This window comes from Poecilia mexicana, unplaced genomic scaffold, assembly GCF_051168715.1.
Source record: "Poecilia mexicana isolate PSO_F unplaced genomic scaffold, ASM5116871v1 scaffold_13, whole genome shotgun sequence".
NCBI lineage: Eukaryota > Metazoa > Chordata > Actinopteri > Cyprinodontiformes > Poeciliidae > Poecilia > Poecilia mexicana.
In genome coordinates, this window is record NW_028263382.1 from 5,802,628 (window position 1) to 5,816,038 (window position 13,411).

Genomic DNA, 13,411 nt, shown 5'->3' on the forward strand with positions numbered 1-13,411 from the left:
CATATTTCACTGAACTTTATCCTGTTAGAGCACATGTGTCAAACTCGAGGCCCGCGGTCCACATGTGACCCGCCATGTCATTTTATGTGGCCCTCCCACCGTTTTATAGAGCCAAGATTAACTTAAAATAGGTTTTGAGCACGAATTGACTACAAACTACATATCCCATAATGCATTCCGATTGTTACCAGCCAACATTACTGCTTCTCGCCACTAGAGAGCAGCAGAGTCACCTCAAGCTGCTTATTGTTTTCCCCAGCGAATAAAACATCGACAAGCTAACATCAAAACGGCCAAGAAAAGAAAAATCGATTTACAAGTAAGACTGTGAATGAAGATGTGTGAGTTGGTGTCAGGGCGGCAGGTGGCGCTAGACGTTATCTTGACTGACAACATAAAAAAAATCGGTCATGTACTATTTTTATCCGTGAAATTACAATCATATTAACATCGGATATTTAGCCGCATTTTATGCTGTTTAGTTAATATTCACCGTGAATCCAGATCCCATCATAAATTAAGCAGATAAATGTATCCACATTTTTCTCCGTAGTGACAAAATCCACTGACTGAGGCCCCAATAACTTTTAATAAATTAAATTAAGCGACTTCACTTAAATTAGCATCACTTCACCCGCTGGGGTCTGAACAACTTCCTCCTGGTTCCCATCTGCAGAAAAATCTGCACTAATTCATCAGTCAGTCGGATCTGTCTGATCCAAACAGATCAACTGAACTCTGTGTTTTACCCTGAGCGGTCCGGTGTGCGCTTTTACCAGGATTTTTTTTATTTTATATATATATACATATATTATTTTTTTGCGTGGTTTCGCTTCTCCTAAACGGACAGATGATGTTACGTCTGCAGCTCCTCCAGAGCGCCGCTCTCCTGGGTAACGTGAACCCAGAAGGATCCATTTGTTAAATCCGCTGGATGAGTTACTTCCAGAGGTTTCTAAGTCATCGCAGTCCGCAGTGGTTGAGCAGCGGACTGCGCATGTTACAGTCTAACTTCTGCATCGTCATTTATTTCCTCAAGATAAACTACCGGCTCCTCAAATGGATTAACACAACGTTTCATTCTCTTTAGTTTTCTCTGGTCTGGAATGGAGACTTGAATTTAACGGCCATTTCAATCAAAGGTTTTGAAAGCGCTTCCAGACGCTCCAAAGCTTATTTAACAATATGAGGTGTTAATTTATTTTTAACATTGTATTTCATACATTTATGCTGGGGTGCCCAAGTCTAGTTTTTCAGAGCTACCATCTGCAGCTTTAGATGGTTCCTTCTCTAACACACCTGGACCATTGACTCATTATAAGCCTCTGAATGATGGAAGTCAACCTTTTGTCTGGGTGTGTTTTAGCAGGGATGCATCTAAAAGTTGGAGTCTGGAGGACTGGACCTGGGGACTCCTGATTGGTTCCGTCAATGTGGCCCGTTGACGGTTACGAATATGCTGAAGTGGCCCTCGGTGAAACTGAGTTTGACACCCCGGTGTTAGAGGATTAAAAATTCAGATTTTACTCAGAAAACTGTAAACTGGATTTTGCTGCAGGTAGAAAACAAAACATCAGGCAGAGACGGACTTCATCGTTCTGTCAACCCAAAGCAGGAGGATGGTGACGATGAAGCACCGAGAAAAGAGCAGATTTCAGACGAACTAAAGGCGGTCCAAACCTAAATCTGTCCTAATTCATGCTTTTTCGCTTTTATCCCTTTTTTTGTTCTTTTTTTTCATTAATTATTTCCCCTTTTGGATTTATTTTTTCACATCGTTACCTTTCTAAAATAATAGCCAAAGGTTTCTTTTGTTTGTTTTGCCAAAAGGCTTTTATTTTGTCGTAATTAACATTATTTTAGGAAAGTGACCATATATCTTGTCCCTGTACTCAGAAAAAAAGAATTTGACGGATAAAGTTTTGGGGGCGTGGCCTTTTAGGGCAAATCAGGAAGAGGGCTCTGATTGGCTGGAATAAACTATCGTCCCGCCCCATTCAAGTGACGAATGTGAAAATAACAACAAAAAGTTGAAAAACAAAAATAAAGTTGAAGACGACAAACAGGAGAGAGGACCATGGAGGGGACCGGAGGAGCGGGGAGCCCCTGAGGACCAGGCCGGTGTGAGAGCGTCCCTCAGCGGGGAGCGGCATGAGGCGGCTCGGTCAGCGCGGATCATGGCGGCAGTGATACGGGATGGATCCTGGCGGGGCGTCGCGGCGAAGCAGCCGGTCCGCGGAGACCTGGAGAGGGCACATCATCCAGCAGCTGAAGCACCGGGACCGGATCCAGAGCGCCATGTTCCAGGACCTGATCCGGTTCTGTAAGAACCTCGGAGAACAGCTGGCTCCAGTCGGCGCCGAACTGCATTCAAAAAAAGGCCGATTTAACGGCGCACTCAAACGACTCGTTTTTGACCTTAAATCTGACTTTATCTCTACAGAGTCTGGTTCCGTTGCAGAACATGACCTGCAGCAGTCGAAAGAATTGAGAACCGAACCGAATCTCAAACAGAAAGTTCCACTATTTTGCCGACATTTGGTACAGGAAGTGGTTTAAAACCCAAACCACAGGCTGGTTCACTTCCTCTAACTAGGAAGTGACTCATGTGTGACAGATAATCTGCAGCTGGTTCATCATCTGCCCTGAGCAGCTGGTCACACAGAGGTTTACCTGGTGGAAATGGGTCTAAAATGGGCCGGATTCTGAATGAGGTTCGGTGCAGGCGGTGACAGGTGTTCCTGCAGTTTTCTATCGGTTAAGCTACTTTGAGCTAAAACTGGTCAAGTTCTGACCCAAGTCTGGTATCTTTTCAGACACTGGGCTGCTGGAGAAAACCAGTATGACCAAAGGGCTCCTCAGCAGCTCCGGCAGGTAACTCACCTGAGCTCCTACTGTTACTCAGTGTGCAGGTGTTTCAGTGCCTGACGGTGTGTTTGGTTTCTGCACCCAGACCTCCTGCTGAGGGCTGCGCCCGTTCCTCTCTGCAGCAGCTGAAGAAGACGACAGGCGAGGTGAGAAATGCTCCTCAGCTCACCTGCAGATAAAAGGAAACGCGTCATTATTTATCTAAGATAAACAAAATATAACGATCCTGTCGAGTTTGACAACTGAAGTTCGGCTTAAACTGGGATCAGAGGAAACCTGTGAATCTGAAGGCCGTCCGTCATTCTGACCGATTCAAATTCCCAGACCGGACAGGTGGTGCAGACATTTTAAATTTGATGGTCAGAATACAGAGCAGACTGAAGCTCTGGGTTTGGTGGATCAGGAAGCCTGGCCTCCAGAGAGTCTTCCCAACTTCTGATCAGGAAAATGTTCCCTGATTTCCAAACTTTGGCTTAAGTTTAATTTGTAATTCCAGTTTCCATTGTGGCAGCAGAGTCCAGAGACTGTTGCTTAAACACAAACAGGAGAACAATTCAGGTCCATGTGGACCAAGGATGAACGTTTGAGTTCAGACCAGAACCGGTGAACTGTTATAATTTAAACTGTGGATCAGCTCCAAGTCATACAGCAAGACGAAAACTTTCTGTTCAGTTTGAGGTTTCCTCTCTGGACTACATGCAGGAACACCTGAATGGATCATTTCCTGAATTTAACTCCATGTTTTAGTTCATCTGCTGCAGCAGAACAACCTGCAGGAGGAAATGAGAGATTTATTTAGTTTGGAGGCGACTGATGGGAGCTGAATTCAGACCGTTGGTGTCGTTGCAGCTGGCCTACAAGGTGGTGGAGCTGCAGCAGCAGATTAAAATCAAAGAGCGTGTCCTGCAGGAACTACAAACCAGGTGAGTCTCTCTCTCTCACACACACACACACACACACACACACACACACACACACACACACACACATGCACTGTCTTTCAGGGACTTTCCATTGACTTCCATTCATTTCTAACCCTAACCAAAACTCAATTTACACCTGAATCCTAAACCTGACCCCTGACCCAAACACAGCATTTCCTCTTGTTTGGACCAGGCTTTGGTCCTCACAACGTAATGTGTGTCAGGAAAATGGCCTCCACAATGCATCAAATACACACACACACACACACCTGAGCCCGCCTGCTCACCTGTTGCACCTGGACAGCCTGTTCTGACGGTGCAGCTGCTGCTGGTTCACCTCAACCACTTCAACCAACAACCTTTAATATAATTTTACTTTAGCTTGGTGCTGATTCTAATAACCTGATGCAGTTTTTCCTCTTAAACATTTAGCAAACACTCATGGATCCAAATAATACAATGTCTTGATTTAATAGAACCTGAAATGAAAATTTTAGTCTTTTAACTCACTTATTGTTGTCGTCTTTGTTCTTCCTAATGAAAAGAGTGCTGCTGTTTGGTAAATGTGAGTGGATGTGGAAAAACCACCAACAAGTCGACTCAAAGTGAATTCTAAGCCTGATAAGTATTTTATTTTAGGTGATAAGGTGCAGTTAGTCAGCGCGGGGCGCAGCGCTGTTCACCGCCTCGTCACAGTCCTGTTGCGTTCATCGCAGCCGCATGTCGGACTGGATGCTACGCATCATAACACTGTTTAAAAAAAGCAAAAGTTCTGCAACTCACCCGGAGAAACTGAAAAATATTCCTGCAGACATGGATTCCTCTGATCATATAACTCGTCCTGCCATTTTCTTTCCACTGTTACCTTTAGCTTTTCTTTGAGGGACCCAGTCTTAAAACATTTATTCACCATCATTTTTGAACACAGTCCTTTGGTATTTTAACTATGTGTCCCAATTTGAGCTCACATCACGTCAAATAAATGGTTGTTTACATGCAGTACCTCACGGACCACTGGGGGGCAACCACAGGCGAGAGAGAGATTGCTCTAAAGCAGGGGTGTCCAAAGTGGGTCCTGGAGGCCCGGCATCCTGCATGTTTTAGTTTTCTCCCTGGTTTTACACACCTGCATCAACTGATGGCTCGTTAGAAGGCCCAAGCAGAACACTGACTAGCTGAGGAGGTTGTTGCTACCACTAGGGACAGAACTGAAACGTGCAGGATGCCGGGCCTCCAGGACCCACTTTGGACACCCCTGCTCTGAAGGTTTACACTAGATGTTGGGGAGGGGGAGCTGTGTCATTGTTTCCTCCATCTTCGTCCTCGATGATGGGTGAGAACAGGAGGCTCTCAGGGTTCGTCCAGTTCAGTCCGTTTTACTAGATCGTCCTGTTGGTTTGGGCAGGTGTGCATGCGTAATCAAACCAAAAATCAAACTCTGGTCCGCCAAACCTCATCTGGGTTCGGTTGAAGTGAACTCTGGTTCGGTTTGAACGCATATGTGAATGCCAAGGGGACCGGAGACCGCTCCAAAAGCAAGAACTGGACTACAGCAGAAGGCATTCTGGGTAAATACAACCAAAGCTAACATGCTAGCCTAGTGCTAGCAGGAGAAACGGCTCCTGGTCTTTAGCCTAAAGAGAAATCCTCCAACACTAAAATCTGACGCCTCCATCTTGTTTCCATCTGGTGAAGAAGGAAGTTGCTCTCAGTGTCTTCAGAGGTTTTTGTGTTGTTTCCTTCAGTGGCTCTTGGTGCAGCGCCCCCACAGGCCAGGAGGGGAACAGGTTGGTTTGACTCGGAGCAGAGAGAGACAGAACCACAGCAGCTATAGGAAGTTCTGGTTCCGGTAGAACCGAGTCGACTGGACCATCAGGAGGAAATCAGCCTAAAGACGCTTCTCCTCCTCTGTTCTCAGACTACAGAAGGAGGGCGGTCGGCTAGCAGAGGCGTCCGAAGCTAAACGGGCTCTGGGGGATGAGGTGGAGCAGGTCAGACAGAAGAACAAGACGCTGAAGGCGGCGTACGATGCGCTGCTGCAGCGTCAGAGGGAGGCGGAGTCCAAACTCAGGGAAGAGAAGGAGAAAGAGGAGCGCGTCCTGGAGGACATGATGCACCAGAAGAAGCAGGCCGCCGCCCGCATGAACCACCGCAACGAACGCCGCTCCAGGTTGGAAACGCTCCCGCTCCACGCCTGCTGCAGCAAGAAAAGGCTTTAAGAGATTTTTTAATGATTGTTTCCATCAGAGCTCGACAGGCAACCGTGCAGAAGCAGCTGCAGACGGCTGCCAGGTCAAAGGTCATCGTCGACAGGTGAGAACTTCACTAAACGATAAATGAGGTTTAGAGGTTTAACAGGATGAAAATCACCTCAGAGCGTTGTCTTCCCGTTCGTCCAGCGCTCCGACTTCCAGGTCCACGTCTCCGAAGCCGGAGGATCAGGACAAGTCCGGCGGCCGAGGAGCGACTCGCCTCTTCAGGTCGACCCGCTCCGCTGCTCCGCTTCCAACCGCGACCTTTCAGCTTTCACATCGCAGAATGATTTACATCATTAGTTCAGCCCAGACTGAGAGAAAACACACAGAAAGTTTAATGTCTTCATTCAGTGTTTCATAGGAAAACTGTAACATTTAGAGGAAAACTGAGTCAAATTGAAAAGTCAAATTTTTAATCAAGCCTTTGGAGTATTGAACCTCTTTAAAGATGTTAGAAAACAGATTTCTTTTTATTTTACGGTTAAATTTTTCATATATTTCTGCTTCTTTGCATCTGATTGTGTAAAGTCTCACTAATCCAAACCTCTGCTGCCTTCCTGATGTGGAGACTTTAGCAACAAGCTAACGCTAGCCCTGCTCCTCAGGTCGGCGTCGGCCTCCTCGCCCAGGTTCTTCTCCTCCATCAGAGAGATGTTTGAGTGAGTTTTTTGGGTTTGGGTTGTTTGCGTTTGGTTGATGTGTCTCTGATGGAAAGTTCTTGACCTCAGCAGGAAGAGAAGGGGTCACTCGGTCCGCAGCCTGGAGGAGGATCTGCTGTTTCCCGTTGGAATCTGTCTATCAGCCAGAGTTCCTGTCAGACCGCTGCAAGTCCTGGTAAAACTCCAGTCCCCATGATGCATTTCTGTCCTAACCTGCTGACCTCCATGTTGGTCTCCATCCCTGAACGCTTTTTCCTGACTTTACTGTCGGCCTGAACATTTTCTGTAGATGTTTCCAGTTGACTTCAACACCAAACCCTAAAAATGTTTGTTTCAAGTGAAATAATCTGCCAGTGGAACAAGAACCTTTTAAAATCAGAATTAGGATAATTATTTACTTAAAACAAGCTTCTATATCCTTGTAAGTTGGTTTTGTCTTGTTTCAAGTGTAGTAAGGTATTTGTAGTGGAAACTAGACCAAAAATACTTGGTCATATTTTGTGTTTTTGCAGTACAGGGTCGACTGAATGAACCCAGTTAAAGCCTCTCGTTGCTGGTCAACATGTCCACTCATATTAATGACTGAAGCAATGAGGCAGGGCGTCGACGTGACGTATCCCACTTTCTGACGCCAAACTGTGACGCTGAAATACTGGGGCAGGATGACCTCATCAGTTGGTCAAAAACTAAAATGTAAATTATTCGAGGCTAATTGACCAACTAGCTCATCAAACTTCCTACCATCCATTCAGATTGTGAGAAATGAAGGAACCATCAGTTTTCAGACAGCTGAAGTTGTAGTGTCTTTTTAAGGTTGGACATTTCAGGACAGAATAAATATGTTCCTCATTGTCTCTTTAAACAAGTGAAATCTAACCTGATAAGCATCATCTCATTTTATTAACATTTTATCTCATTTTATTCAGGGCTGAACAGTAAAACACAAATATTACTGTTTGTTTTTACAGTAAAATCTCACTCTGTCATCCCATGAATCACTGAAAGAAAAAATTAAAGCCACAAACAATTTTTCCAAATTAGAAAAATCCTTTATTGTTCTGCAAACGTAAATTCAGAAACATTTACATCGATCAGGTTCAAGTGGCGTCATTACGTCTAATATTTAATAACATTAAGTTAAAGGAACAGGCAGAATCTGAGTCTGACATTTGTCTCCATCTGGTGGTGGAAGGAAGAACTGCAGGAACCAATTATATTTTCTAACCATTTAACCAGCAGTTCCCTCTGATTGGACCTCGTTGGGTCTCTGTGGTTGGATCTCTCTGAGTGTTTCTGCGCCCCATAAGGAGCTCCTCTATCTTCAGCTGTATCCCAGCATGCCCCTCTCCGACCTTTATGCATTTGCATGCTGACTGGTGGGTGTTGCCGTAGTAATACCTGCATCCTCCATAGGAAGCCCATGAGCAAGGCATCAACGCGGTGCGGTTCAGCTTCGGCTCGGACCTGCTGGCCACCGGCGGGACGGACCGGGTCATCAAGCTGTGGGACGTCCGGGCAGGTAAGGCGGCTCCGGTTGGGTCAGCTGACCGACCCAGGTCTGTTTCTCGTTTCCTGTGGTTGTGACCTGGCTGATGATGTCACCAGGCTCGCTGACTCACAGAGCCACGCTGGACGGCAGCACGGAGGGGATCACCTGCGTGGAGTTCGACCACATGGTGAGCGGACGCCTCAGCCGGAGCTCACCTGGCGCCACCAGAGGGCTGCTGACGCCTGTTTGTGTCCGCAGGGCCGCAGGATCCTGGCGGCGTCGCACAACAAGTCCGCCCTGCTGTGGCGCCTGGATGACTCTGTCCCCAAGGTAACCTACCAAAATGAAACCCGCCACAGCGGCCTGGTAAAGGTGGAAACCCAAACGTGTGTTTGTGGGTCAGGTGACTCTGACGGGTCACAGCAGGAAGGTGACGGCGGCCAGGTTCACCTGCGTCCCCCACCAGGTGGTGACAGGAAGCACCGACCGGACCGTCCGGCTCTGGGACCTGAACAGAGCCGCCTGTGAGTGTCCGTCTGTTCTCTCCTCTGATTGGCCGAGCTGCTGCAGATGTACCGGGGTGTTTAAGGCGGACGCTGTGTCTGCAGGTGTGCAGCAGGGGGAGGTGGCGTCGTTCTGCAGCGACCTGGTCTGTTCTGACAGCAGCATCATCAGCGGACATTTTGACTGCAAGATCAGAGTCTGGGACAGCAGGTTCCTCTTCCTCATCTTCATATTCCTATAAGCCATTTCCAACATGGCCTCCGTTTTTTAAACCGATTATTGTCATAAAACGTTACAGATTTTATGGATAAACTTTGCCGCATTACGTCTTTTTGACTTTGCTCATCTGTTTCATGCAACATTTTGATTTTAATCATCAACTGGAAGGAGATGAAGATGAGAGACAAACGGAGAGAGAGAGAGAGAGAGAGAGAGAGAGAGAGAGAGAGAGAGACGGGCATCTTAATAGTTAGCATTAGCTTCCGCTAATTTCTTTCTGTGTGTAGCCGTTTAGCGTTAGCTCTCACAAATCCTTTTATACTTGGCTGTTTAGTCTTCGCATCTGCAAAATTTTTGTTTAGTGGTTTAACATTAGTGTAGCTAAATGGTCTGGTCCGGTTTCGGTTCTGACCCGATTCTGGTCCGGTTTCGGTTCTGACCATCAGGACAGTGAACTGCGTTCAGGAGCTTCCCTCTCAGGGCAGAGTCACCTCGCTGGACCTGAGCTCCGACCGGCGCCAGCTGCTCAGCTGTTGTCGTGACGACTGCCTCCAGCTGCTGGACCTGCGCTGGACCAACGACCGGATGTGCTTCAGGTAGAGCCGGCCCGGTTCTGCTCCAAAGTTCTGTTGGGCTGGCTTCCTGTTGGTGACGCAGGCTGTGTCTGTTTCAGAGCCGACGGCTTCAAGTGCGGCGGCGACAGCACCAAGGCGGTCATCAGGTCAGTCCTGCGCCAGCCATCAGTCCAATACCCGACCTGGGCCTGAAACGGTACCAGAGTATCACCAGGCTTTAGTTAGATGGAACCAGAACCACCAGACAGCAAGTTCTGATCACAGTTTGTGTTCAACACCGAACTGTGTGATTTTTCTGCTGTTTCCATGACAACAGCAGCAGCTCCATGCTGGTTCTGCAGGTTCTAACCGTCATGTTTGGCCTCCACAGCCCAGATGGATGCTACCTGGCGGCCGGGTCCACTGACGGAGCCGTTTACATCTGGAACGTCTCCACCGGGGGCCTGGAGGCCCGCCTCCCCGACCAGCACAGGTGATCAGCTGGCTGATGATGTCATCAGGTCGGGTTCTGCTCGCTGCCTGGGTCCAGATCGGTCATCCGAGCCGATCTGGTTCAGGATGGCTCCTGGAATCCAACAGGAACCATCAGTATCCATGATGGTTTCCATGGAGAATTCAGAGCAAAGCTGATGCTTCACGCAAAATAATGTTAATGCTAATGTTTAGCAAGCTAGCTTGAAAAACGGCGCTTGTTTTTCAAGCTAAATATTTAGTTTGCTAACTAAATTAACTTCCAGCTAAAGGCTTAGCTTGCTAACTGAATATTTAGTTTAGATAAACTAAATGTTTATCTTAAGGTTCAGTATTCAGCAGCAGCTAACATCAGTGTGATTAGCTTCCTGACGTTAACGTCTCCTTTTCGTCGTCCGTCCTCCTGCAGCTCGTCCATCACCGCCGTGTCCTGGTCTCTCTCTGGAGAACACTTCGTCAGCGTGGACAGGAGCCGGCGGGCCGTCCTCTGGAGTGACATCTGAACCGGCCAATCACACGAGACTTCCTGTGGACACGCATCTGAACCGGCCAATCCAGCAGCAGTTCACGGCCTGAGGATGATGGGTCTGAGAAATGATTCAGGGAACGTTTCCCCTCATCCCTTGGTAATGAGGAGAAAAAGGGAAGTTTGGAGTTTTTAAATATTTTCTAACAGACCTTTGCTGCAGTAACATTTTAACAAGGGAACGTCGACTTTTTACTAACTTTCAGCTTTTTAAACATGAAAACCGTTAAACTTTGAGATGTAGAACAAACTCCCAGGATGGAAAATACCAGCAGGTTTTAATGACATTTGAGCGAATGTGTTGATTGGTGCTTCGTCTGAAGTCAGTGGACCAGACGGACATCAGGAGCGTTCACTGGACAGGTGTGCTCACCTGACACAGGTAAAACTCACTCAGCTGTTTAAACTTGAAGTCTCTGAAAGTCAGAGATGAGTGGAAATCAGGCAGAAGAATGTTTCGTCTTCTGCAGCACTTTACGGACAGAACCTTCCAAGGAACTAAAAGTTCCCCCAGATTGAACTGGTTCTTTAATTTAAGGGATAAAAATGGCGGAGCATCAGCCAGCGTTCAGACTTCAGGGTTACGGAGCAGACGGTCAGTTTGCTCTGATTGGTGCTGAAGGAATCTGATTAACAGCCAGAGCTGCAGGTGGGTACCATGTGGTTCTCCTGAGATCGGACCAGGTTATGACACGATCAGACCGGACTCACCAGCTGCAGCTGATGGAGTTCATCTGACATGAGAGACGATGAGGAGCAATTCCTGATTGATTGTGACCAACAATTACAGCTCCAAAAACCCGATAAACATCAGATAAACTGCAAACCAAAACCCTGTCCACACGGATCTGCCGTTTCCAGAAACAATATTTTTTGAATCGGAGCTCCAGAATGGTTTTGGCTGCCAACTGTCGCGTATTTTTAGCCCAATTGTCCCGGACTTTGACTGCAGTCTGCAGTTTGTATTGTCAAACACTAGATGGCACTGTTCTCCTTCAGTAAGTAGAAAGCAGCGAAGCTCTGAGTCTCAGAATGAGTCCTCCAGTCAGGCGTCACTGCTAACTATAACAGTTTATTTTATAAAACATAAGAGACTAAATCTACAAAACAATCCGTGAGTTTAATGTGAGTGAAGCTCCTGACATGGAGAAGAGAACAATTTCTCAGCTGTTTTAATCACGTCTAATTATAAATAAGTAAAATGCGTTTCAGAAAAATGCAGATTTGTATTTAGTTTTAAATTGTATTTGCATAATGAAGGCAGCTTGAAGTTGCAGTTTTACCGCCAGCAGGAGGCGGAAGGAAAAGAAACATTGTGTTGATTAAATCCGTCGTTTCAAACCGTCATGAAAATAACGAGATTAAATCCTGTTTACTTGGATGCGACTCAAATGTTGGGGAAATGATAAATACTGCAGGATGATGATGAATTAACGGAGCTGACCCGTTTCCGGTTCTGAGCTCAGCTCCCCACATGCGCATCACTCACAAACATGGCGCCGTTCGCTGCTTCATGGCTTCGGTGGCAGCGCTACAGCGCCACTCAGTGGCCAGGCAGACATACTACACCATTTTATACGGAGCCGCTGCGTCTTGTAGCCTGTTAATTGTTTTACGGCGTTTGTTTACCGCGTCTAAATTCAACCGGTAATCTTTAATTTCCTGGAATCCAACAGGAGCCTGCAGCGCCCCCTGCTGCTGGGTTTTAAAATATACTAAATAGCTTTTTCTTTAACAAAATAATTTTGAGTTGTGCAGTTGCGGCGTCCTGCCAGCAGAGGGCGCTGCTCCAAAGCGTTCAGCTTTCCCTGCCGGCTGAAACCGGTTCTGCTGGTTTTACTCTGAAACGGACCAGAACATTCGGTTCGGATCAGAACTGGACCGGGTTTGGGTTTCATGAAGCTTCAACTCAAAGCTAATTGGTTCTGCAGGTGCTGCAGAACAGGTTCTGGTTCTAGTTCAGATCTTGGCTTGGAAATCGGGTAGGTTCTACAGAACCAGGTCTCGACCGATTAAGGAAAACTTGAGAGGTTCTGAAGCCAACCCAGTTCTGTTCTGGAACTACTTTCTGGCCGGTTTCATCATTTGTGTTTGTTAAACTGGATCTGGATCAGAACCAGCTGTGGAGATCAAAACTGGTTCTTCATCCGGTCTGGACTCTCAGGTTCTCAGATTAAACGTCTCTGGTTCCGGTTCTGGTTCTGTTCTTATGATGTTTGGTTGAAAAGGGAAGATGATGTGAAATATTTGTATTTTTGCTGCTCTGCCTTTTGTTCGGTTCTGTTGGACCTTCCGGGTTTAAAGGGAACATTTGGATCATCTGGTTTTATCCTTCATTTATTTATACAGCTTATTAACTGGACTGTATGGCAAGCCGTTTTCAACTTAATGAGTCCTGAAAGTTGAAACTTCCTCGGAAATAAAGAAATAAATCCAGAATTTAACCCACAGATTGTTTCTACTGATCTGGTTCTTCTTTCCGCTCTCTGTTGGACCAGCGATAAAGTGATCATGAGTCCATGAGTCGCTTGGAGAAACTTGTACGACAGCCAGGAAACCATGCGCAGTTTAAAGCATTTAAACGCCTCATCTGGTCCAAACCCATCGTGTTCGATACCTGATGGATCCATCTCAGAGTAACCCAAACTGACAGCAGCAGCAGATAATGGCGCCGTTCGCTTTTTCTGTCAAGACTTGAACAAATCTTCCTCTTCATTAATCAGTAAGTCCATCTTCTTATGGTGTAAAAACGGAGCAAATGGCAAAACACAAAATAATACAAACTCAAAAACAAATGCAACAAAAAATGTTGCAACCACAGGAACCAGGAGAAATGCTGCAGTTCTAGTGAAACCAGCAGAAACATTAACTTCCAAGCATGAATAAAAGGTTGATTACCGGCTCCAGACTCCGCCTAGAGGC

General features: G+C 46.6%; 1 protein-coding gene and 1 long non-coding RNA gene across 3 annotated transcripts; one reads left to right on the forward strand and one right to left on the reverse strand.

The window, feature by feature from the left end:
- Positions 1–1,805: 1,805 nt before the first annotated feature.
- On the reverse strand, positions 1,806–2,976 carry LOC148155703 (uncharacterized). Its single transcript, XR_015765028.1, has 2 exons — positions 2,884–2,976; positions 1,806–2,364 (listed from the first exon to the last, which is right to left on the reverse strand). It is a non-coding gene; the product is annotated as an uncharacterized LOC148155703 (long non-coding RNA).
- On the forward strand, positions 2,182–12,939 carry atg16l2 (autophagy related 16 like 2). Of its 2 annotated transcripts, none has more exons than XM_015006886.2 (18): positions 2,182–2,323; positions 2,817–2,874; positions 2,954–3,014; positions 3,718–3,791; positions 5,710–5,961; positions 6,039–6,104; positions 6,191–6,271; positions 6,652–6,705; positions 6,775–6,880; positions 8,119–8,224; positions 8,311–8,381; positions 8,453–8,524; positions 8,598–8,718; positions 8,803–8,908; positions 9,364–9,513; positions 9,591–9,638; positions 9,863–9,964; positions 10,373–12,939. In XM_015006886.2, the coding sequence occupies exons 1-18, from the start codon at positions 2,197–2,199 to the stop codon at positions 10,464–10,466; spliced, it is 1,749 nt and encodes a 582-aa protein (XP_014862372.1). In that variant the 5' UTR covers positions 2,182–2,196; the 3' UTR covers positions 10,467–12,939. The 2 variants fall into 2 exon arrangements, with proteins under 2 accessions (XP_014862372.1, XP_087867672.1); XM_088011546.1 differs by having other exon boundaries at positions 6,778–6,880.
- Positions 12,940–13,411: the final 472 nt, after the last annotated feature.